The sequence below is a fragment of the Cyprinus carpio genome, chromosome B14 (genome assembly GCF_018340385.1).
Source record: "Cyprinus carpio isolate SPL01 chromosome B14, ASM1834038v1, whole genome shotgun sequence".
NCBI lineage: Eukaryota > Metazoa > Chordata > Actinopteri > Cypriniformes > Cyprinidae > Cyprinus > Cyprinus carpio.
In genome coordinates, this window is record NC_056610.1 from 18,691,886 (window position 1) to 18,714,295 (window position 22,410).

Sequence of the window (22,410 nt, forward strand, 5' to 3'; positions counted from 1 at the left end):
CAAAAAGCATCACTTCAACTTTGTGTTTACTTACTTAGAAAGTGCTATGAAATTAAATGGCAGATGCTTTTCAGTTTTGTTCGTTCTTGAGGAAGAACCTTAATTCACGTGTTTCTAACTGCTCGGATTTTCCAGTATACATATACTCTGCAAAACTGTCCTCTAAAATGTCATCTTTGGTTTGGGTGACATTTTCCAGGGCTGACATTCATATGTATAAACTGGCATGAAAAAAAATGAGAACCAATGAGGACTGTTGATCTCCATACTCTCCCCTGTGGGGGAGGGATGTGTGTATTTACTCAGGGCCTGTCCCATGTGCTATAGAACCCCTCCGGATTAGTTCAGGACTGGGTGCCTCCCCTTGCTTCACACACTGTCATCAGTGAGCACCCCACCCCAGACACAATCCAACAGACCAGAAAGGGAGGATAAATTCCCCTGCTATCCCTCAGTCACTTTTAATTTGGACACAGGAATGAAAGTGATAAATGTGAAGGAAATGCACCTGTGAATGAGTCAGTTCATCAGCTGATTCCACCGTTCTGGATTGCTGTGACTTGTTCAGGAACAACTGCATGACTTACATCTAGGAAAGAGATGGTGGGTCTGGCTGTCTCCTCAGCAGCTGTTTCTGGTAGGTGTTTTGTTACTTGCATGTTTGTTTTTTTTCCTTGGGAACAAGATAATTGTATTATCGAACAGTTCTCGAATTTGTCTAAATGGTTTCCGTAGAGGCTGAAGTGAAACATATTGATTAGTTTTAGTTTAATCTAGTTGTTCCAACTTGAATTAAGCAGAACAGTGTATGAATATTTGTAGCTTTATTTAGCCAGTTGTTTTAGTTGGTGAGTTTGTGCATTGCTTTATGAGTAAATCTGTATAGTAGCATCACACTCATAAAATCCAAACTGTATAAGTTTAAACAGGTGTTGTCTTGTTGTCTAAGCAAAATATGCTTGTAAAATAAGAACTCGCCAAGGTGTTTAGAGCTTTCTTGAGGAGTTCTGTGGTTTTCACAACAGAGTATACATTACTATCTCTGGTGGGCATCTTAAAGCTCTTTGGGTGCACTTTTAATGAGGTGAGGAATGTTTCCTCGCTTTGCGGCAATGTGTGAGGTGCTGAGTGCTAAAGCACTGGTGCAGTTCTGGAAAACGTCCCATTGTCCTCTAAAAACACAGCTTTCAACGCCAACTTTACATTCCTCAACATGGCTTTTAGCTTATGTTGAAACAATATGACTGTCAGTAAAGTGCTTTCAGGTGAGCCAGAAAGAAAAACAGATAATCATCTCTGATTTGCCTTCAACAAAGTTGAAAACATCACGCAAGGGGTCGATCCAAAAGAAAGCAACAAACACCCCTGCCATCAGAAGAGCCTGCAGGTTAACATGATCAGGCTTTGAGCGCCGGTGTAGATTTCTGTGTTCCCACTATGCTGTTTTGATGTGGTATTATCAGAGAGGGCCACATGTGTGGCTCTCTGGAGGGGAGTGGGCACATAGCCCCGTGTTGTGCTTGGCTTTGGAAATTACCCTCCACAGGTGCAGCTCAAAATAAAGAGAAGAGCAAATGTGTTTGATCTCGTGTAAGAGCGCATCTCTGTAGGAATCATACATGCTTCACTGTACTCATGTTGGCTTAAGTTGGTTCTAACTTCCCTCAGAAGACTTTTTGTTCATTATGAATTCCAAATCTTATATTTGACCTCACCTGACTTGTGTGATCTTTATGGGAAATACACCAAAACAAAGTAAATGCTGCATTTTGCAGTATCCATGGAATAACTTATGGAATTTTAGCTGAATAAGGCTACGTTTACACGACAATGATGTAGTCGAAAACGGAAAAGTTTTTCCCTTGCATTTTTAAAAATTTTCATGTATACACGACAGCGTTTTCAAAATGATTCGCATTTACACATATCCGTGAAAGCGGCCAAAAACGTTGTATTACGTATGCCAGTTCAGTAATTGGTGCTGTTACCTTGTTAGTAAACAGTACCTATAGGGAAGTGACGATTATATGTTGTACTGTGTATGATGCGTCTCCAATGTTGGTTGTAATATTGGTGACGTAAATCCACACTTTGCTGAAGAAGTGTTAGCAATCTCTTGAGCAGCAACAACAGTACCATGTACTCCACCATTGTTGTGTATGTTTGTTCGCGCTTGCCTTTAAAATCATGTACTGTCTACATACCTAATACGCACACACATGACATCACTGTTTTCAAAGATTCCCGTATTGGGTGTTTACATGGAAACATTAAAGGTGGCATTTTCAAAAACTTGCACTTTGAAACCGTTTTCAAAAATATGCGTTTTCAGTCCCCCAAAATTACGTTTTTGAGTAAATGAACAGGCAAAATGCACAAAAAGTTTCCCATTTTCAGCCTGGTTTACCACTTTTTCTAGTAGCTTGACCAGCATCAAACTAGCACTAACTAGCATCAAAATGCCTAAACTATACAGTACCCATAAACAAGTTTTTCTCTGGTTTAATGAAATATATTCTGTAAATCGTTGTCACTTTAGTTATTATTAGATCATCAGCTTGGCTTACACAAGAGCTTATATGCAACATTAACACATTTACTATGCTGACACTTCATACTGCCCTGAATGGCTTGTGTTACTCCACATGATTGGTTTTAACACCAAATTCTTCAAATAATTTGGCAAGTGGGCACATGTAGCATATTTTTGGCACTCACAAACATTGTGCCACTTTAGTTGCTACCCAACCGAGTCTCCTGAAGAAGGTCATGTTGAGGGCAACACGCAAAGTTAAACCTGGGCTTTTTGTGATCACAGGGGCCTTGTGTCAACAAGTATGAATAGAGAAACACTCAGACTTACGCACCGGTGGGAGTGCCTGTAAGGCAGCTGGGGACACGATGAAAGGAAGTGAGATATTTTGCAATACATTAATCAATAACAAAGGTTCTACAACTGTGGTGAATCAAAGAAGAAGAAAAAACACTCTTGTCAAAGCAGCAGTACACTGACCCAAATTTTAGATGAGTAATTTCTGTACATGTGGGTGTAAGAATGTGTTTGTGTGAATTAGAGTATTTGTGTTTCTTTGTGGCTTTTAAACTCCTCACCTTCCCCACGGAGAGATGTGATGCTGAAGCGTTTTGACATTTTCTGGACCACAGCACAATCTGACTAGAAGCACATCATTCATTAGGTTTCTCGTGGGGATGTGGAAGAGGGTGGTGGCCGTTTATGTACATTTTGATTGAAGCACAGAAAATACAGTGAGACGAGACATTTTTCTATACTTGAAAAATCCTGAATGCGTTTATGTCACGATATCTTACACAGTTTAGACCAGCTTCCAAGATGGCCATTGCGGGTGTGTTACTGGAACATTCTGGTAAATCTGGTTATTGTTGAAATTGGAGTGTAGCCATGGAAAACCAGCATAAATGTGGGGAAAACAGATATATCTATTACTGAAAAACAAATGGTTTAAACAGGGGTGAGAATCAGGCCATACAATATTAGATCTATTTCTGTCTCAGGATACTGTAATGCTTTAATTTAGTGTATAATTATTCAAAACTATGATACAATGATTGTGGCATGACACAATGTGCAGAATGTTTCTTCAGCACTGATTGAACATATTAGAATGATTTCTAAAGGATCATGTGACACTAAAGACTGAAGTAATAGCTGCTGAAAATTCAGCTTAGCATCACAGGAATAAATAACATTTGAAAATATATTAAAATAGAAAAATGCATTTTTAACTATAATAATATTTCACAATATTACTGTTTTTCTGTATTTTTGAGCAAATGAATGCAGCCTTGAGACCCCAAACTTTGGAACGAGAATATATATAATATCATTAGCTGACTGTACGATTGAATTTTAGTTGAATTTTCATCCATCCCCAGTCATATCTTTTTTGTCACTTCAGCATTTTCTCTTTCTGCTTTTGAAGGAATTCCATATTTTAATACATAACTCGTGGAGTATCTGACAGCTGAAGTTGATCTGAGTCTTGACCCACCACACCTGTTAATATCAGTTTTGAGCTCAGAGGCCCTGAGGTGAATACTTTGGCTCAGCTTGACCCTCTGTCCAAGCCAGATTGTCCAGCTGTGTGATGGACATGGATGATCAGCCCTGTTCACACTCCCTCTCCCTCCAGCCTTCTGCTCGTGATCAATGTGGTCGCAGTGTTGACCATGAGCTCATATCCACTGGGACAGGAGGTGTACACATGGCTTGATTACTTTCCTTGAACAAAACAGTCAGATTCCTTCCAAATCAGCAAACCTCCCGCCTGGGCACACACTGCCTAGGGTCGCTGATAAATCAGCTTTTTATTGTTACATGATGTCTTTTTGTCCTTGCAGTCGAGGTTTTTGGTTACATGTTTTTACTAATTTGCTGACAGTGCATTTGCTCAAACTCAAACACATAGCATTAGTAGTAGTGGGTCATTAGTAATGGGGTTGGGAGAGCAAATGTGGTTTAGCTGGTGCTTAACACTGTGTGAGCTTCAGTTTGTGGGCGGCAGTGTCTGTTGAGATATCCTAGGAATTTCAGCTCGCCTCCTTCAGAATAAAACTCCAGTACAGCAATGTCATTAAGTCCTTCTCTGCATAATCTAGACATAAGAGACCAGAGGTTAACCCACTCTCTTAACTTGTCTTGAGGGAGCTTAGATGTCAGACTTTGAATGAATTTTTTGGGTTTGGATCCTCATCTGATGCTCTCTAAGAGCTTGCTAGGTGGGATGGGAAACTCGCCTAAGATCAGAGGGTACGTCTTTGACTCTACACAGGGGTTTTTGGTTTCTCCAACAGGGCAGTTTTCATCCCCCAGAGACCTGGAAGAGAGCTTGAGAGTCCCAGCATGAAGTTTTGAGCTCCGAACCTGTTCCAATTTATAATTCTATAATAATCCCCCCTATCTATTGTCTGCTGACATGTGTGTCCATACTGAAGACACTCTGTGGAATATAATGTTACAAAGAACCATGCATCTAGAGCCATTCTGATTCAGTCATCCCATCTTTACATGCTTTTGAAAGTCAGAGACAAATGATTAATGATGAAAACCCGAGTTGATATCAAGCCCGCTATCCCCTCTCCCCAAAAGTGTCAACGGTCAAGAAACAGAAAAATCTTTTGAAAATCTTAGGTTAGGCTCGCAAAGTTCATAGTTCTCAGGGTTGCATATGGTTATAAAAAAATGAATGAATTTGAACTCGATGACTTGATTTTAAACTTAATGAATTCGAAACATAGTTGTATTAAACAATACGTAGTCAAGTCATTGTATTTGTGAATTTTAATGTATTTCTGAAAACATAATAAATAGGACAAAAATAAGTATCACGTCATTGACCAAAAACCTCTACAACTGACACTTGTTTTCATTTGCTCGTTCATGCTGATGGGTTGATGGTTGGTCTAATTAATCTGTTGTTTTAACAAGCACTGACAGTTGTATAGTCTGGTCTCTATCACCCTCTAACCCTGAGCCTTGTCCTTCAGCGATGGAAAGCCTGGTGACGGAGTTGAATGTGCTGTTGAAGCTGTTGGACCATGAGACCCTGAGTTGTGCTACAGAAGAGAAGAAAACAGCCGTGAAGAACCTTCTCAGACAACTTCAGCCCTCAGGTAAATACCTAATATCAGTGTCTGATGGTTATTATCTGGCCCAAGCTGGGTTTAGTGGATTGGACCACCAGCTGGTAGACCATGTATGTCCAGTCATGTTCCTGGAAAGCCACCTCCTTGCAGAGGCTAACTCTAAACCTCTAAACACCCCTTCCTTGCTCGAAGAGAAGGATTGTAAAACATTTTGGTCAGCTTAGTTAGATCTGGTAGACCACCTTGGATAAGCCTATTAGACCCTGTGGTCTCATCAGATTCTGTTCCAGGAGGGAACTGCACAAAAATTGCAAATTAAACATGACAGAGAACTAATAGAAAAATCTGCTTGAGACGATTTAGACAAAGAAAAAAAAACCTTTGGACCAGAAAGAGACAAGACCTGAAGGAAAAACATCAGCTTGATGAGGCCTTGTTTTTCTCATAAATGAGACTGAAAAAGCTTTTGGCAGTTGTCCTACATATGTTCTTTCTCTTTTCTAACTTGTTCTTTAGTCACTGGAAAGGACTATACATACATGAACACCTCAGTATACAGAAATGGAACCAGCTTTGTCGAATCCCTTTTTGATACATTCGGTAAGTGGAGAATATCTATGAGACTTGCATCTCTCCACATCCTCTAATGTTTTGGAATATTACACTCATAAATGTGTTTTCACATTTTCACAGATTGTGACCTCGGGGAGCTGAAAGTTGAAATGGTGGATCAGGAGAAAGTGCCAGAGACCAAACACACCAATCACACTGTCCCCAAACCAGTAAGAAATCTTCTCTCAGGGGATTACCCATAATGCTCTGCACCTTAGACCCACTGCTAATATATAGTGCATCATTAGCCCTGATGTCAGTGTGTAATAAGGGCTGTGCTCTGCAATGGTGAGATACGGCAGGAAGATTAATCATGCTGTAGTGAGACCTGCACTTCTCTTTCCAGCTGCATTGCACGTTCAGAGCCAGGTTGTTATCTTAAAGTCACGTCACCATCAGCCTTTCATGAGGTCCCCATAGATTTTATCCGCATTCTTCCAGCAGTGAGATTTTTCCTCGATGGCCAGTATCTGATGTATTTTTCAGCCATCATCCATGTGGCATGTGGGTTTGGCTTTTGATTGGATGCAGCAGTCACATATCAGTTGTTATTAGAGTAACTTGCCGAATGGTGGAAAGGAGCCACATAGCTTTACGATATTGTGAGGACTCACAGAAAAGCAGATGTTAAGTGTGAATTAATGTGATGGGGCAGACAGATGGAGTAAGTCATTGTTTGCCACATTTTTTTGGACCAGAGCACAGCGGACTCGCCTCCCCCCCTGCCCAACACACCACCTCCAGAGGATTACTATGAAGAGGCCGTGCCACTCAGCCCTGGAAAGATGCCAGAATATATCACCAGCCGCAGTGAGTCTTGTTGCTGTATTTCCGTTGCTTGGAAAACATGGCATGGTCTATGTGAAAACAATATTTAAATAGCTATTGGTTAACATCAAGTTATCAGGCTATCAGCGGCCATTTGCATAACCTTAGCTACCATGTTAAGACTCCGTCTTAAGAACTATTTTGACCAACTAGCAGTTGCCAAAGGGTAATCAGTCTTACTTTTCCAATACAAATAAGACCAATTTACCTTTTCATAACTGAATTAAAAAAGTTATGAACAGTCTTAAAGAAAAATAATAAACCGTTTATGCAACTGGCCCCAGGTTAAAAAGCTGTTTCAGTGCAAATGGCTATATTTTAATTAAAAATTGCATAGATAAACAGTTTTTTCTATCTGGAATAAACTGCACAATGAATTTTTTAAAATAATATCTAGAAGGTGCATTAAGAAAGCAAATAGGGTCAAACTGGGTCGAATTCCATTGACTTTAATACAGCTGTATGCTGGAGACTGGAAACACTCGCTTATGTTAAGAAGTTTGGTGAACTCTGACCTGCAAATTGACAAATTTTGAGTTTTTTGTTAGCAGGTGCTAGATATAGATGAAGTCAGCAAAAGGAATGATTGCCCACTTGTCCAGGTCATGACCAAGTCCATGAAATGCTAGTTTCAGAGTCTTTTAAAAAAAAGAGTCCTGGTAAGAGTCAAGACCAAGTCTATGAAATGTTAGTTTTGTGTGTTTTTAAGACAGAGTCTGGTCTCGGGTACTACAACACTGATAATTACCCCTTTATTTCAATTAAAATTAATCGAAATATCCAAGTTTTGGCGGTTTTAAAAAAGAAAACACCCTCACTAAAAGTTGAGCGTTTTATGCTTCAAATAAAGCAATAGCAGTTTAATAATGATGCTAAAAGAAAACTGCTGTGCATTCAAGGAATTCAGTGAGAAGATGATAAGAAATGTTGTGAAATCACACATCTAAATTTCATTTCAAAGAGGATTGCCAATTAGTTCATGCACAATGCCATGCAACCTTTTCTTTGTCTTAAAGTCCTTCCACAAAGCCAGATTTTTCTCTTGCACTGCAGGTCAAAAGAGCTATTCAAATATGACAAATCTGAGATTTTATTTCCACAAAATATGTGTGATTATGCATCTCTTATATATATGTAGGCAGCTCCAGTCCTCCTAATTCCATTGAAGACGGATATTACGAAGATGCTGAGAACAATTACCCAACAACTCAAGTGAACAGACGACGCAAAAACTCCTGTAAGCGGGGGAACCCTGATGCTATGAATAGCCTTGTCATTTCTTATTAGTAGCATTAGTATGCCATTACTTCTCCTGCAGATAATGACTCGGATGCCTTAAGCAGTTCTTATGAGTCATATGACGAGGAAGAGGAAGAGAAAGGCCAGCGTTTGACACACCAGTGGCCCTCAGAGGAGAACTCCATGGCCCCAGTGAGAGACTGCCATATCTGTGCCTTCCTGCTAAGGAAGAAACGTTTCGGCCAGTGGGCCAAACAGCTCACTGTCATCCGTGAGAACAGACTCCAGGTGAGCTGCAAAAAGCCCTGAGGGATAAAAATGAGCCTTGATATTTCCTGGTACTATCATAATACATGGACACCTCTGAATCTTGTTTCATAGTGCTATAAAAGCTCTAAAGACCAGTCACCCTACACAGACATACCACTCAGCCTGTGCTCCGTCATCTACATGCCCAAAGATGGCCGGAGGAAGAAGCACGAGCTCCGATTCTCCCTTCCCGGCGGAGAGGCGCTGGTGTTAGCCGTGCAAAGCAAGGAGCAAGCCGAGAAATGGCTTCAAGTAAACACAGTCCCTCACTCGCTTGCACGCTTGGATATCAGTCAATTATACATACACAGAATAGATGTATCCTGCTGCCAGAAACAATATTGCACAAGAGGAAAACTGCTTTTGTAAAAGGGACCCCCTGTGTGATGGACTGTGTTTACACTTGTAGGGAACCACTGATGTGTGTGTATCTTTGTGTGATTACAGGTGGTGCGTGACGTTACAGGTCAGGGGAATGGGTTGGACAGCCCATCATCTCCCATGATTCCTAGGAAGATTGAACTGGATAAGGTGGGATTCCAGCACACATTTGTGTCATTCATGACTGCTGTGCATCTCATCTTCATTACTGACATATAAACCGTGCCAGTGATCATGGTTTCCACAAAACAATTACGCAGCACTACTTTTTTCAACATCGATAATAATGTTTCTCGAACACCATATCAACATAGAATGATTTTTTTAGGTTTATCTGACACTGAAGACTGGAGTAATTTTGCTTTGCCATCACGGGAATAAATTACATTTTAAAATATATTCAAAAATAAAATAGCTATTTTAAATCGTAGTACTATTTACAGTACAGTACAGTAATAATACTGTTTTTACTGCTTTTCTGATCAAATAAATGCAACCTTGGTGCGCATAAGAGACTTTGTTTACAACATAAAAAAATCTTACCGACCTCAAGCTTTTGAATGGTAGTGCATATAAAATGTTTTTGTAAATGGATACGAGTCTGTCCTCTATCATTGTGTGTAATTACATCCCCAGTGCTGCTGTGAATGCCGATCTGTGTGTGTGTAAACAGACTGACAGCATTTAAATGTTCAGAGCTCACTCTCCATCTGCTTTAATTAAAAGATGTCAAGCTCATGATGGTAAATTCTGTCAGAGCAGCTGTAAATAATGGGTTGAATTTAAGGGACCTGTTGTGAGAGGCAAAATCATGGGGAATGTTATGATGTGTGTGTGTTTGTATGTCAGGAAACACATTTTATCTGAATTCAGCAGTCAGTTGTGAAAGGTAGACTGTACTGGGAGTAGGTTTCCTGTCTGAACACTTTTACTGTAATTGTCTGGCCACAACAGCACCCTGTTCCTACACCTAGTTTTCAATAATCTGCATATCATATACAGTATTAGCCATATAATAGTTATAGATGTGTACTGTAAAAAAATTGGTATGTTTAGTTTAATCTGGCTGTGCTGTTGTCCCTGTAGTGCTGTTCTTCAGAAAAGCAAACCTCAGATTCTGACAGTATGCCAAGTGTTGAAAGTGCTCGCGATGGACGGGAAAATGGTAAGATCTTCAGTTTATTCTTCTCTGATTACACCTTTTCTTTTCTTTTTTTTAATCTGACTTACAGTTCTTCTGTCTTTCTCTTTAATTTGAATACGTAATTCAGATTAGATGTAATCGGTTACTATCCTGCTCTGGCAACATATTAAAACCGGTCAGAACACCTCATCAACAACACAACAACTCAGAAAGCACAGCAATTCCCTTATTGTGTGAGAAAAAAACACTCATAACTCCTTAGAAACTGTATAGCAATACTCTGGCAACCACTCAGAACATCAATATATTTGAATTGGAAAGTTTATCGTGGCAAGAAACACTCACAATTTCTTCTGAATGTAAAAATCTTGTTTCTCTTTTTCCCTCACTCTCGCTCTCACACACACACTTTATTCATCCTCGCTTTTTTCCCCCCTGAGCATTGTCACAGGTGCTCTATTAACAAGCTGGAAGTCTTTATGCAGGATGTGGATTGTTTGTGATTATCATTGTTTGCACCAGTGAAATCTTTATTAGCTTTGGCCTAATTCCTGCAGATTGTGTGTCTGTAGACCATGCATATCTTTACATTTTTTTCACTGAACCATCAAACGCGTGTTTACAGGTAAACCCAAGCGAGGTGCACTGTCAGAGCTAACAGGCACCGTAAGCCGAGCCGCAGGAAGAAAGATCACAAGAATTATCAGTTTCTCCAAAAGAAAGCCTCCACTGCCTGGAGACACCCGCACGTCACTCGATCAGGATCCTCGGTGTGGTAGGACACACAGCTTTCTCTCTCGTCTCCCTTTCACTTTCTCAGATTACAATACCCATGACTCTCTCCACCTGTTATTTTCAACTTCTCTTTCTCAGCCTTTGATGTCAGACAGTGAAGCAGAATAAATCTACACCATGAAACAGAGGTGGGAGTACTGTAATAATTGCTGTAATTCTTTGTGTGTGTGTGTCAGGTTATGTAGGAGTGCTGTTGAATCAGTGCTGGAAGGAACAGTGGTGTCGTGTGCGGGCTGGATCTCTTTACCTTTACCATGAGAAAGGAGAACAGCGGGTCCCCCACACTACTGTGGCTCTGAAGGGATGCGAGGTCGTCCCAGGCCTCGGGCCCAAACACCCCTTCGCCCTGAGGATACTGAAAGGAGGTGCAGAGCTGGCAGCTTTAGAGGTATTTTGTGTGACGTTTTCACAACAATGCTTTATAGAGATACTGTATATTCTAGCAGTTAGCAACATGAAAATTCTGGCTGATGAAGACAAGCCAACAATTTTTATTACGGATATTAAAATGATTTAATATTTTGTCTAAATAAATACAAATAAAACACTCATATGTATTCACCAAAATATTTAAATGCTACAGCATTATAATGTTAAGGTGCATCTCAAAAAATGTGAATATCAGAACAAACATGAGCTGCAAGCACGAACACAGCCAAAGACCATGTATTACACACAGACATAAACTAAGATTTGGACAGAATTTATTTTCATTTCATCACATGATAAATGAGTATTAAAGAATTACATAACATTTTTAAAATATTTTTTTAAACCATTGCCATTTTATTGATAGTATAATAGGAATGCACAATACATCAGTATTATTGTTAACAAAACTATAAGTTGCAACTAAAGTAAAGTAGTAACTAAAATGTAATCTAAAAAAAACTTAAATTAAATTTAAATAAAAATATTTTTAAAAAGATATAAAAATTGACAATAACTAAATGGCTAAAATGTAAACTAAAAACTGAAAACATAAATGATAAAAAATAAAAGCTAATTAAAAATTTCAATAAATACTATAATAGTATATAAATAATTCTAAAAGAACACTCAGTTATCAGCCAAAATTATGGATTTTTACATTTATCAGTATAAGTCAAAATTGGATATTTAATTGTCCATGCTTATTTCCTCATTTTTACATTTAGGTAACATTTGCTGTCATGTAACATTCACTTAAAGTTAATATTTAAAAACTCTAATAACTAAAAACAAATTTGTTAAAAATTACATTGAACAGTGTTAATATGTTTTTAGTTATTAGAGTTTTTAAATATTAACTTTAAAGGGGTCATATTATGCTTTTTCACTTTTTCAACTTAAGTTAGTCTGTAATGTTGCTGTTTGAGCATAAAAAAGTTCTGCAAAGTTACAAAGCTCAAAGTCCACTTCAAAAGGAGATATTTTATTTAACAGAAATCACTTTTCAGAATCTACAACGAATGACTTGTATCAACAACAACGAATAATTTCGGGGATTTGTGATATCACAAAGATCGACGAATGGGATGAGACCTGGTTGAGCTGCACTAGAGAAAGCAATGATTGTTATCACTATGCTGGAGACACGCTAACTTTCCCAAGACAGACGAGCTTAGAGTGATTACAATCATCCGGGTTTATATCGCGCTCAAATTGATATGATTTTGACGCAATATTTACACTGAAGCTGGCACCAGACAGCAATCATAAACAGAGTGCTGTCAATCATTCCACACACACTGGCCCAGCTAACCAATCACAACACACACTGGCTTAGCTAACTAATCACAGCGCATTTCGTATTTCAGAAGGCAGGTCTTCATTTGATGTAGGAACTATTTGAGCCGTTCATGCCAGACTGTGAGAGAGGTGTTGTAATATAAAATATGTAAAAAAAAAAAAAAAAAAATGTGTTTTTGAACAACCTAGTATGACTGTTACCTAAATGTAAAAACAGAGGCAAGACTTTGTAAAAAAGCATAATAGGACCCCTTTAAGTGAATGTTACATGACAGCAAATGTTACCTAAATGTAAAAACAGAGGAAATAAGCATACACAATGAAATATCCAATTTTGACTGATACTTATAATACAAAAAATCCATTTTGTAATAAACAACTTTTAACTATTATGTATATACTTTTATAGTATTCATTGCCATTTTTAATTAGCTTTTATTTTTAACATTTTAGTCATTTTGTAATAAAAAAATTATTAAATTCATAACAACTAAAAAAAAAATAAATACATTTTAAATTTTTGTTAAAGTTTTAGTTATAGTTTGTTAATAATACTGCCTTCCTATTATACTATCAATAAAATGGTAATAGCTCAAAAAAAATGTTTTGTAATTCTTTTGTAATACTCATTTATCATGTGATGAAATTAAAACAATAAATTCTGTCCAAATCTCAGTTTATGTCTGTGTGTTATATATATATATATATATATTGTATATATATTGTCTCTGGCTCTGTTTGTGCCTGTAGCTCATGTTTGCTCCTGCGTGTGTTTGCTGTGTTAGGCGAGTTGCTCGGAGGACATGGGCCGCTGGCTGGGAGTCCTGCTGGCAGAAACCGGTTCCTCTGCTGACCCAGAGTCCCTACATTATGACTATGTAGATGTGGAAACTATTGCCAACATCCGTACAGCTGCCCGTCACTCTTTCCTGTGAGTTGAATGTGAAGGAGATGATGGCTGGAGATTTTAGATTGGATTTTGACCACCTTGTTTATTTTCCTGTTTATTTAGATGGGCAACCTCCACAGATTCGAGAATGTATGATGAGGTCCCTTTCGAAGCCATAGAGGTTTGTGGTCGCGGATTTACAAACATTTGATCATGTACTTACACTCTAACACAGTGGTTTCCTGCCTTTTTCCTCAGAGGACACTTTTTACAAGCCATATGCTTCACAACCCTCCATCCAAAAGAAAGTTCCTCACAAAAAAGCACTTTATTTTATGTGCACAGACTTAAATTCAAAGCATATAGAGAGAAATACACAACATGTATATGCATCATAGAGAGCATGGCAATTCTGTTAACCTTTAAGAAGAGATCAGATGTATCCTTGTGCCTCTGTGTGTGTGTGCTGTGACTGGACTTTAATGAAAAATGAGAAGTGTGTGATGTGTGCAGTAATCAGGGGTTAGAGCAGGTTCAGTCGTCATGGCCTGTGGCCTCTGAGTGGCTTGTTAAACTCATGCTGAACCTTCAGATACCTGAGAGAAGATTCAGTTCTCCATCTGTGCATGCCTCAAATCATGTGATCAGGTAACACAATTAAAAAAAAAAAAAAAAAGTTATTTTTTGTCAAATCGAAATGTTTGATTTTTAATGTTTTTTTTTCTTTAGTTGTTTATGTAACATTGGTCATTCTTTTTATTCCCCAGCCAGAACAGTAAATTTGAGTCAAAACTAGTCTTTTTAAATAACAATATAAAGTATTTTTAAACTACTATGTTAACTAAAATTAGAAAATGTAAAATAATATAAATAATTATATTATATTATATATATTATATTATATTATATTATATTATATTATATTATATTATATTATATTATATTATATTATATTAATAATAAATATAACCTTTTAGACTGACCCCCCCCACCAGATGACAGACTCTTTTATGGTGAGAAAAAAAAAAACTTGAAAACATTGTTTAATGAGTTTTTGATTATATTATTTTAATTTGTTAATATTAATTGTATTAATAATTATGTTTAATCATTTTTGCAAAATTCTATTACATTTGACTAAATTCTTTATTAAAATAAAAGATATATAAATCAGTAGATTTTTGTAGATTTGTTTATAAATACAATTTACAATTGGCATGAACTATTCAATGTTAAACATTTGTTGCATTGGGAATATGAGGGACATAAATGGCATTGGAACCATTTGAAGCAGCATACAGTACACATATATAGACAGTATCTGACCTGATACACTTTTTCCTTTCAGCAGGAAAATGAGAGATTGAGGGGAGGAGCACAAACGAAACATCATTCATCTTTCTCCAGCAGTGACACAGGAAAGCCCAGTCCACAAATCAGCCTAAAGCGCCACGGCTCCAGTGAGTCCCATCACACTCTGCACTGTGCTGGTTGTGATTATAACAAACACTGCTGTTGGATTCAGCATTGTCTTTAACATAGAGTATGATGGTTTCAAGTTTTTATTAGCATCCTGCTGACTGCGCAACCTTATTTTGGCCATTTGAAAATGGCTGCAGAGTTCTTGCACTGTCACATCAAAAGCAGTCAGAATAATGTAACCTGAGCTTAACAAGACACTTTGGTTTGATCTACAGCTTTCTGCATTTTCACACCCATTATCTCACCAGATAAGTGCTAAGAGCTTTGCCACCTTCCCACAGACTTCTAGGGTCTGATCTTTGACCTTTACTTGACATTGCAGACGCAAATCAATACGGGAGGTATGGGAAAACGCGGGCACAGGAGGACGCACGCCGATACTTGAAAGAAAAAGAAGACCTGGAGAAAGAAATAGACCGTATCAGAAGCGCACTAGTCTCACTGCGGAAAAAGAAACGAGAGGCCAAAGAGAAGATGAAGGGTGCAACGGGTGAGAAAGCCAGCTTTCCTGCCTATTTAATGAGATACTCAGGGACTCTTTCAAAATAGTTAAGCAAGTCACTTTCCCCACTTTTACTAACAAAATAACTTTTTTATTACTTTTTTCTTTTAACATATTGCAAATTTTAATTCATGTAAACGTATGTCCTCGTTTCTCTTTTATATCCATGTTTTTGAGACATAGTGTTCATAACTTATTCTCTTGAGAGGGTATCAGCCATATTATCATAACACAGAACACTTTTAAATCGCAATATGGCTTGAAAAAATTAAGACTATAAATATTAGAACTGTATTTTATAGTACTGTAAAATGATGGTGATTGTTTTTTGAATACTTATTTTTTATTTTACATTGAAAAAGCATTATTACAATAGTAATGTTTCTTATTTTATTTAGTATTTTTGTTGTAATAATTATTATAATTGTTATTTTACAGTAATATCATTGTAATAGTAGTAGTATATTGTAATATTATTGTAGTAATTTTAATATTTAATATTTTTTACATTTCAATAATAATTATTATTATGACTATTAGATTAGATTTTCCTAGTGTTTTTACAATAAATTACATTTACAATACAATATAAATTACAATAAATATTAAAATTGTAATTGTTTCATGCCAAATTGTGCAGCCCTACACACAAGCAGAGCAAACCTTGAGCTTTTTAAAATCACATTTTAAAATCGTCTTAATTCACTACTGTCCTGAAATTCATGATGTCATTTCTTTGTTTATTATGGTCATAATGGATCTGCCAGAAATTCATATGTAAATTGAACTATGTACATGTTGTGCAGACAAGCAGAAGTTGGCTTTAGAGGAGCGTGTAGCCCGGCTGGAGGACAGCTGTCGGGTGAAAGAAGGAGAGCGTGTGGACCTAGAGCTCAAGCTCACACAGGTGAAGGAGAACCTGAAGAAATCTTTGGCTGGTGGGGATTTGGGGGCGCCTACAGAGACCAAACCTACAAACAAGGTACTGAGAAATATTAGAATTATTAGTGATTTATTGATCAGTTATTGATCATGATTGTTAAATATCCTACTTGCTTTCCTTACAGACTCAAAGGACGGAGACTCAGTATATTGAGTCGTTTCTCCCAGTCAACTGCGCCTCTGAAATTCGGAAGCGGCCCCCCTCCATCTATGCATCCACTAAGGGAAATGTTATGCAGAAAGCTAAGGTAAACACATCAGTATTCACAACATTATGCAGTGCAATGCATCAAAAGACAGATAATGGAAACAGAACAGTTTGCTGCATCAATAGTCTTATTCCAAGTCAAGTCTCTAATGAGTTTCATTGATCAGTTTGGGTCCCTGCTATTAAGATTTTATATGTCACAGAATAGGCCTGTTTGTTTGTGCGTGTGTCGCTTAAACCTTAATGCTTTGTTTTTACCCAGGAATGGGAATCCAAGAAGGGGACTTAAATGGCTGATCAGGAAGACCCACAGACTTAAGACTTTATGCCATGTCAAGGTTAACATGAGGACTTTTCTACCAACTTCCCCAAGACAGACTGCTGTATATGCAAATCTTTTGACTACGACGGCTGCCGCTTTTGCAACTCTGTAATGGGGCTAGAATGACAAAGCAGCAGCTCTATTATAATACCTTGCAGTCAAATGTCTATCTTGTGAAGTTCTACATTACTGGCACAAAATATTGAAGGATTGAGGAGGTATGAGGAATAGTTTGTCCACTGAAAGTGCAAGAAAGGGCTGTGGGTAGGTTATAAAGAAAGATGGCAATGCATGTTTGAGACAATCCACTTTAAAATAATATTTTAAGAGAGGCATGGTGATTGATTTGTACAAAGCCTTTTTTTTTTAATTCCATTGCTTATACAGTACTTATGGGGTACCTCCTGCTTTTAACCAAGTGGTGCTAATAACAGTGTACATATGACAATTGTAAATAATTTTAACATTTTTTTCTAAAACTAGCCTCAATGTGTTTAACCGATTCTTCTGTTTGTAACCTTTTCTTTACCACCTTTTAATGTGAGTAACATTTGCACTTTAAAATTTCTTTAGACATGGAGAAGGGAATATTCTTTTAAATGAGAGAGAAAAAAAAAAAAAAAAAAAACAACATAGGGCATTAACTAGAACTTAAACCAAAAACAACACAACCCAAAACAAATAACTTATAAAAAACAGACAAAAACCCTAATTAATTGAACCACCTATTAAAAACAAAATTGTCATTTAAATGTTTAATGAAGTACAACACCTTTACTGATATCTTAACACTACTGAGGAACTGACCCAGTTAAGTTTAAACAAAGACTGCTAGGCATCAGATTAACATACAAACAGGAGTTTCATAAAATGTTTAATAACAGTAAAGCAAGCAAACAATTTAAAAAGTACAAAGTTAACAATCCACAAAGTTTAGAGTTCACACTCCGGGGGCAGGTCAACAGTCAGCTCACTGATCGTCTGTAGGAACGCCTCCATTTCATCATCGTATTCCACTGCTGCATGAGGACCAAAAAAAAAAAAACAAAAAAAAAAAATTTTTAAATGGCCATAAAGACTTAACTTTAAGTGATAACTTTGTAGATACATTTCTAAATACATCCATCAATTACCTCTGGGCATCTTTAAAGGTGAGAGTGGCAAACATGGGTCCATAAGCAGCTCTTCCACAGGTGAAGCAGTCGGCCACACCTGTCTTCCCAGACCAGCCAGAGAGAAACGGCTGAGGTAGACTTCATCTGGAACACCATAGGTCTCAAACTCTACAAATTTAACAAGGGACTGAATTAACAAGAGCTGAAGTCAAAAGTTTAGTTTTAAAGCCATGAAACAGCAGGCCGGTCTTACCGCTTGGATCGTATGGAAAACACTTCTCAATCTCTGGTAACTCCTCACTAGCTGGCTGAGCAGGAACCTTACACTGGAGCAAAACACATTTAATCAACCTACAAACAACGTTCATACAGCGTTCTCTGCATATCAAGAACAAACCTTGGCTTCAGCAGGTTTAGTCTTCTCCTCTGCTTTATGAGAGCCTGCTGGAGTGGCAACAACCTTATTTATGACACCCAAAGCTTTACGGGTGGACAGCAGAGGAGCGCCCAGACGTGCCTTTCCTGTCAGAGGTGTTCTCAAGCACTGATCTGAAAATGTGACAGACGTAAATTAGACTCTTCGTGAATAGTTCCATTCTGGTTATGAGACAAAACCTATATTGGTCTCTGACCACTGGCACTGACCTGGAGCCGAGTGCAGTCTGTTCTGGCGAGATTTGAAGGCTGGAGTGGTCAGTCTGCCGTTCTCCTGATCCAGGTAAATCAACACAAAAAAATTTAACATGAAAAAACCCAATCAATTTTTTAAACAAACAAATCCTCAAATTTAAAATAAAACAAAAAAAGTGACTCGCGGAATATTACGTCAGGTTTATCATTCAAAAAAGTGACTCGCGGAATATTACGTCAGGTTTATCATTGCATACTGTCAGGTTAATTTACACGTAACTTAAACTTTTTAAGTTAAACCTTACCGTTTTCCTGTGTTTAATCGTTCCTCCTCTACTCAAGCAAAACGACGTTTGTTTTGGTTCCCGAGTTTCCCGGCTGAGTTTTAAAAGGCAACCTGCTTCCTGATTGGCTGATGGATTTTCCTCTCTGACCAGGCGATGCTCTTAGTTCATTGAGTAAGCGCGATAGTGCCACCTTACGGCCAGAGTGAGTAAAGCAATAGGATCATAGATGATCAGTTATTTGTTGGCGGTGATGCACGAATGGCATTCAGTCTGATAGCAAACCCGAAGAAGAAAGTGAAATCTCCAAATAGGCCTTTATCACTTAAAATGGGTGGATGGATCCATTGATGAGTAAATTGGGTGATTAAGTAGTCAGATGTTTCATTACTACTGTATCATCATAACAATTTGATTGAAAATGTAAAAATAACTACTGGAACAAATTATCTTAGGTGATTATTAGTGACAGAAATATTGCATAATTTTTTTTATTCCTTTTTTTAAATTTTAAAACTTTATTTACAGGTCTGAATTAGATTTGACAATGTGGAATCGGATTGTGGATCCCACTATACAGTCATACATGCATACACTGACTATTAATGTTTTTATTTAATGCCATTTATTATGGTCAGTACTTATGGAGTTTACAGCATCCCTACAGCGCATTACATTTACCTAGCGAAACAAAGCAAAAAGAAAAACAGGTAAAGCATTGAACCCTTAAATAAATCAGTAATGTGAAGGCAATTGCGAACAACGTCCTCCTTTGTGTCCTGCTGCAGATGAGTCTGTATGGTGATTTATGTGTGTCCATATAATCTTCACTTTTATTGTTGTGTAGAAACACTTGCTTCAATGCAGCAATGAACCAAGTCCAGCTCCTTTTATACTGCACTATTTAAATGTAATCATTGGGAAGTTAACAGTCAGTCATTTCTGCAATACTTTGTTCATTAATTGAGATGGGAGGTAGAGTTGTTTATCCATTAGAATAAAAGGTAGTAGAGCCAGTAGAAAATATTGACGAGGAGAAATACCATGGGGAAAAATACACGTGCATGTCTGTCGATGTTGTTAGGATTCTCGACACTCATCATGGATGCTGCTCGGCGAGACATCTGCTTTACGGAGGACAAACCGCACCCATTCTCTTTCTTCTTGTCTGTGGCTTCATTCCCTTCGCATGTCACAGATTGCTCAGTTGTCTCCTGCTGAGTGGATTCTTTTTTCTGCATCTTTTTGGGTGACGTTGAATTTGCCAAATGAGTCGTACCATTTGACTCCTCGAATTCTTTGAGTAGTTCCTGTGAAAATTGAATGGTAAAATTAAAATATATAATAGTTGTAAAAATGTGTAATTTTAACCACTATCCAGAGGTTTCTCACCCTTTGCACATCTACAATGGTCTGGTGCTGCATGGTGCAGAAATGAGCGCAGGCATATTCCAGCAGAGCACCAAAGATGAAGGTGAAACAGATGCCGAGATAGACGTCGATAGCTTTAATGAAGCAGTTGGCATTGGGAAGTGAGGTCCTGGCACCCATCATTAGTGTGGTCATGGTAAGAACAGTGGTCACCCCTGTCAAATAAATGGATTCGACAGAGAATATTTAGTTTATTTCATCAAGAAATGTTTTGTAGCATATGTTTTCTTGAGTAATAAGCTCTTGGAATCACTTGCCGATGCAGGTGCGAGCTGGAACGGAGGACTGACTGATCCAGAAAGACACCCATGACAGAACCACCAGCAATGTTGAGGGCACATATGTCTCCAGAATGAAGAACAATACATTTCTACGTAAAGAGAAGTGCAGAACTAGCTTCGGATAAAAACCTGCAACAGATCCAGAATATTGCAGGTGATTCACTGTAAAAAGAATATGCTTGCAATTTTCACAAAAAAAGTATTATAAGAATGCTACATTAAAAATAGTTAATTGTTTAACTATAAGATATCTTATCATATACAATGAAAACGGTAAATGGTTTCAAATTGCATTATATATAAAATACTGTAATTTTTTCCCCAAGTAAAAACCATATAATATATATATATAATATAGCCCCTGAATGACACATATATGTTATTTAAATAGTTTTGTTTCTTCTCATTTTGTTATTAGTAATGCACATTAAGGTGTTTTGTGTTATGTGTATGTTTAGTTGCTTTCCATTTTACCACCTGTATTATCATGTGGTTTTCAGGACATTATAATGTAAAGTTCTAATTTTGGTCATTGTAGTAGATTAGTAACATTAACATTATATCACTTTAAAATGTTTAATAATGCATTGTAAAATATTCAGGCACCAACATGCCATCTTGTATTAGCTGATAGATTGTCAGCGTATGCTTGTGTTTTTTTTTTTTTTTTTAACAATAAATTTAACAGATTTTTTTACACTGTAATAGCAGTTTCTAGCAGCACTATGAATTTTAGTCCATTTAAAAACTAGGAAATATATGCAATGCGTAAATGTACAGTGAGACTAAAACGTTGTATGAATTTTAGTCCATTTAAAAACAACAACAACACAGATGATTAAACCAAGTGGCATGTGCAGAAAAAAAAATATGCTTTGCAATTGTTTGTTTTATCATTCTAAACCTTAAATCTCTTTTTGTGGAATAGTTGTGCTTGTGGTGCTTGTGCTATTTTCTTTGAAATGTCATTTGGATGATCTTTTGTTATCTAATGCAATGGCATTCATACATCTTTAAGGCTGGCTTAAGTGTCCAAATTCTTTTTTGGGATTTTGTAAACCATGATTGCACTGTAAGCTGCTTAGAAGTAAGACGTCTGCCGAATGCATAAATATAAATGTAGAATGTGGCTGAGAGACCAAGACTGAGTGGTACCTTTTAGTAAAATAAAATGTAAAAATTACCAAAATTTGATGCTTTTACCTGTTTCATACACAGCTTTAGATACGGTTGTGTAGTAGCTCTCCACACTATACTGAGCCAGACGCAGTGTATCTAACCCCTTCACTGAGTCATTCCCTCGGGTCCAGTAAAACACCACATCCTGTAAATTATAGCCCCCTGAACATGCATGCACACACACAGATTTAAGGGTCTGTAGAGCCTGCTCTTGAATAATCAATAAAAGAAAACAAGGAAAGCCCATATGCATTTGTTTTGAAAATGCTTACAGCTTTCTAATTGCAAAGTACACTCTTGTCTATCCATAGGATACTTGGTGAGGTCCATGTTGCAGGCAATGGTTGCTGTTATGCTGTGGAGAAAAAGAGGAATATTGATTGAACCATTTCAGTGGGAAGGTTCCCCAGATGCACATACATCTGCCCGGAGCACCTGTTCAGCCTTTGGTAAGAAGTTCTAAATTCAGAATCAATGTTTA

The 22,410-nt window shown here is 37.5% G+C and overlaps 3 protein-coding genes and 1 long non-coding RNA gene across 8 annotated transcripts in view; 2 read left to right on the forward strand and 2 right to left on the reverse strand.

Annotated features, from left to right (window-relative positions):
* The window catches only part of afap1l1a (actin filament associated protein 1-like 1a), a 29,587-nt gene extending 11,953 nt beyond the window's left edge, over positions 1-17,634 (forward strand). Inside the window, exons 1-19 of one of the 3 annotated variants that reach the window (XM_019115514.2) lie at positions 30-637; positions 5,527-5,652; positions 6,142-6,225; positions 6,319-6,407; positions 6,936-7,047; positions 8,204-8,302; positions 8,384-8,592; positions 8,686-8,865; positions 9,061-9,144; positions 10,081-10,159; positions 10,764-10,913; positions 11,110-11,321; positions 13,450-13,595; positions 13,677-13,734; positions 14,905-15,013; positions 15,358-15,525; positions 16,344-16,519; positions 16,605-16,727; positions 16,950-17,634. In XM_019115514.2, coding sequence (XP_018971059.2) covers positions 601-637; positions 5,527-5,652; positions 6,142-6,225; positions 6,319-6,407; positions 6,936-7,047; positions 8,204-8,302; positions 8,384-8,592; positions 8,686-8,865; positions 9,061-9,144; positions 10,081-10,159; positions 10,764-10,913; positions 11,110-11,321; positions 13,450-13,595; positions 13,677-13,734; positions 14,905-15,013; positions 15,358-15,525; positions 16,344-16,519; positions 16,605-16,727; positions 16,950-16,976 — 2,268 coding nt within the window. In that variant the 5' untranslated portion in view covers positions 30-600 and the 3' untranslated portion in view covers positions 16,977-17,634. Of the gene's footprint in view, positions 1-29; positions 638-5,526; positions 5,653-6,141; positions 6,226-6,318; positions 6,408-6,935; positions 7,048-8,203; positions 8,303-8,383; positions 8,593-8,685; positions 8,866-9,060; positions 9,145-10,080; positions 10,160-10,763; positions 10,914-11,109; positions 11,322-13,449; positions 13,596-13,676; positions 13,735-14,901; positions 15,014-15,357; positions 15,526-16,343; positions 16,520-16,604; positions 16,728-16,949 lie in introns of those variants that run through there. The other 2 variants (XM_042738355.1, XM_042738356.1) reach the window with 2 other exon arrangements.
* A 236-nt stretch (positions 17,635-17,870) lies between these two features.
* On the reverse strand, positions 17,871-18,869 carry LOC109102184 (securin-like). The gene is made up of 5 exons (XM_019115515.2): positions 18,770-18,869; positions 18,522-18,673; positions 18,378-18,450; positions 18,143-18,292; positions 17,871-18,028 (listed from the first exon to the last, which is right to left on the reverse strand). Exons 1-5 carry the CDS (start codon positions 18,867-18,869, stop codon positions 17,943-17,945), a joined length of 561 nt encoding a protein of 186 aa, XP_018971060.2. The 3' UTR covers positions 17,871-17,942.
* Positions 18,870-20,030: 1,161 nt separating this feature from the next.
* Positions 20,031-22,410, reverse strand: part of LOC109095052 (gamma-aminobutyric acid receptor subunit pi-like) — an 8,816-nt gene continuing 6,436 nt past the window's right edge. For all 3 annotated transcript variants that reach the window (XM_042738366.1, XM_042738367.1, XM_019108705.2), the window contains 5 exons: positions 22,202-22,284; positions 21,954-22,091; positions 20,727-20,879; positions 20,431-20,624; positions 20,031-20,348 (listed from right to left, as the gene is read on the reverse strand). In XM_042738366.1, coding sequence (XP_042594300.1) covers positions 20,031-20,348; positions 20,431-20,624; positions 20,727-20,879; positions 21,954-22,091; positions 22,202-22,284 — 886 coding nt within the window. The remainder of the gene's footprint in view (positions 20,349-20,430; positions 20,625-20,726; positions 20,880-21,953; positions 22,092-22,201; positions 22,285-22,410) is intronic.
* Positions 20,470-22,410, forward strand: part of LOC122139635 — a 9,424-nt gene continuing 7,483 nt past the window's right edge. Inside the window, exons 1-3 of the long non-coding RNA XR_006156446.1 lie at positions 20,470-20,605; positions 20,735-20,904; positions 22,241-22,378. This is a non-coding gene — a long non-coding RNA (uncharacterized LOC122139635). The remainder of the gene's footprint in view (positions 20,606-20,734; positions 20,905-22,240; positions 22,379-22,410) is intronic.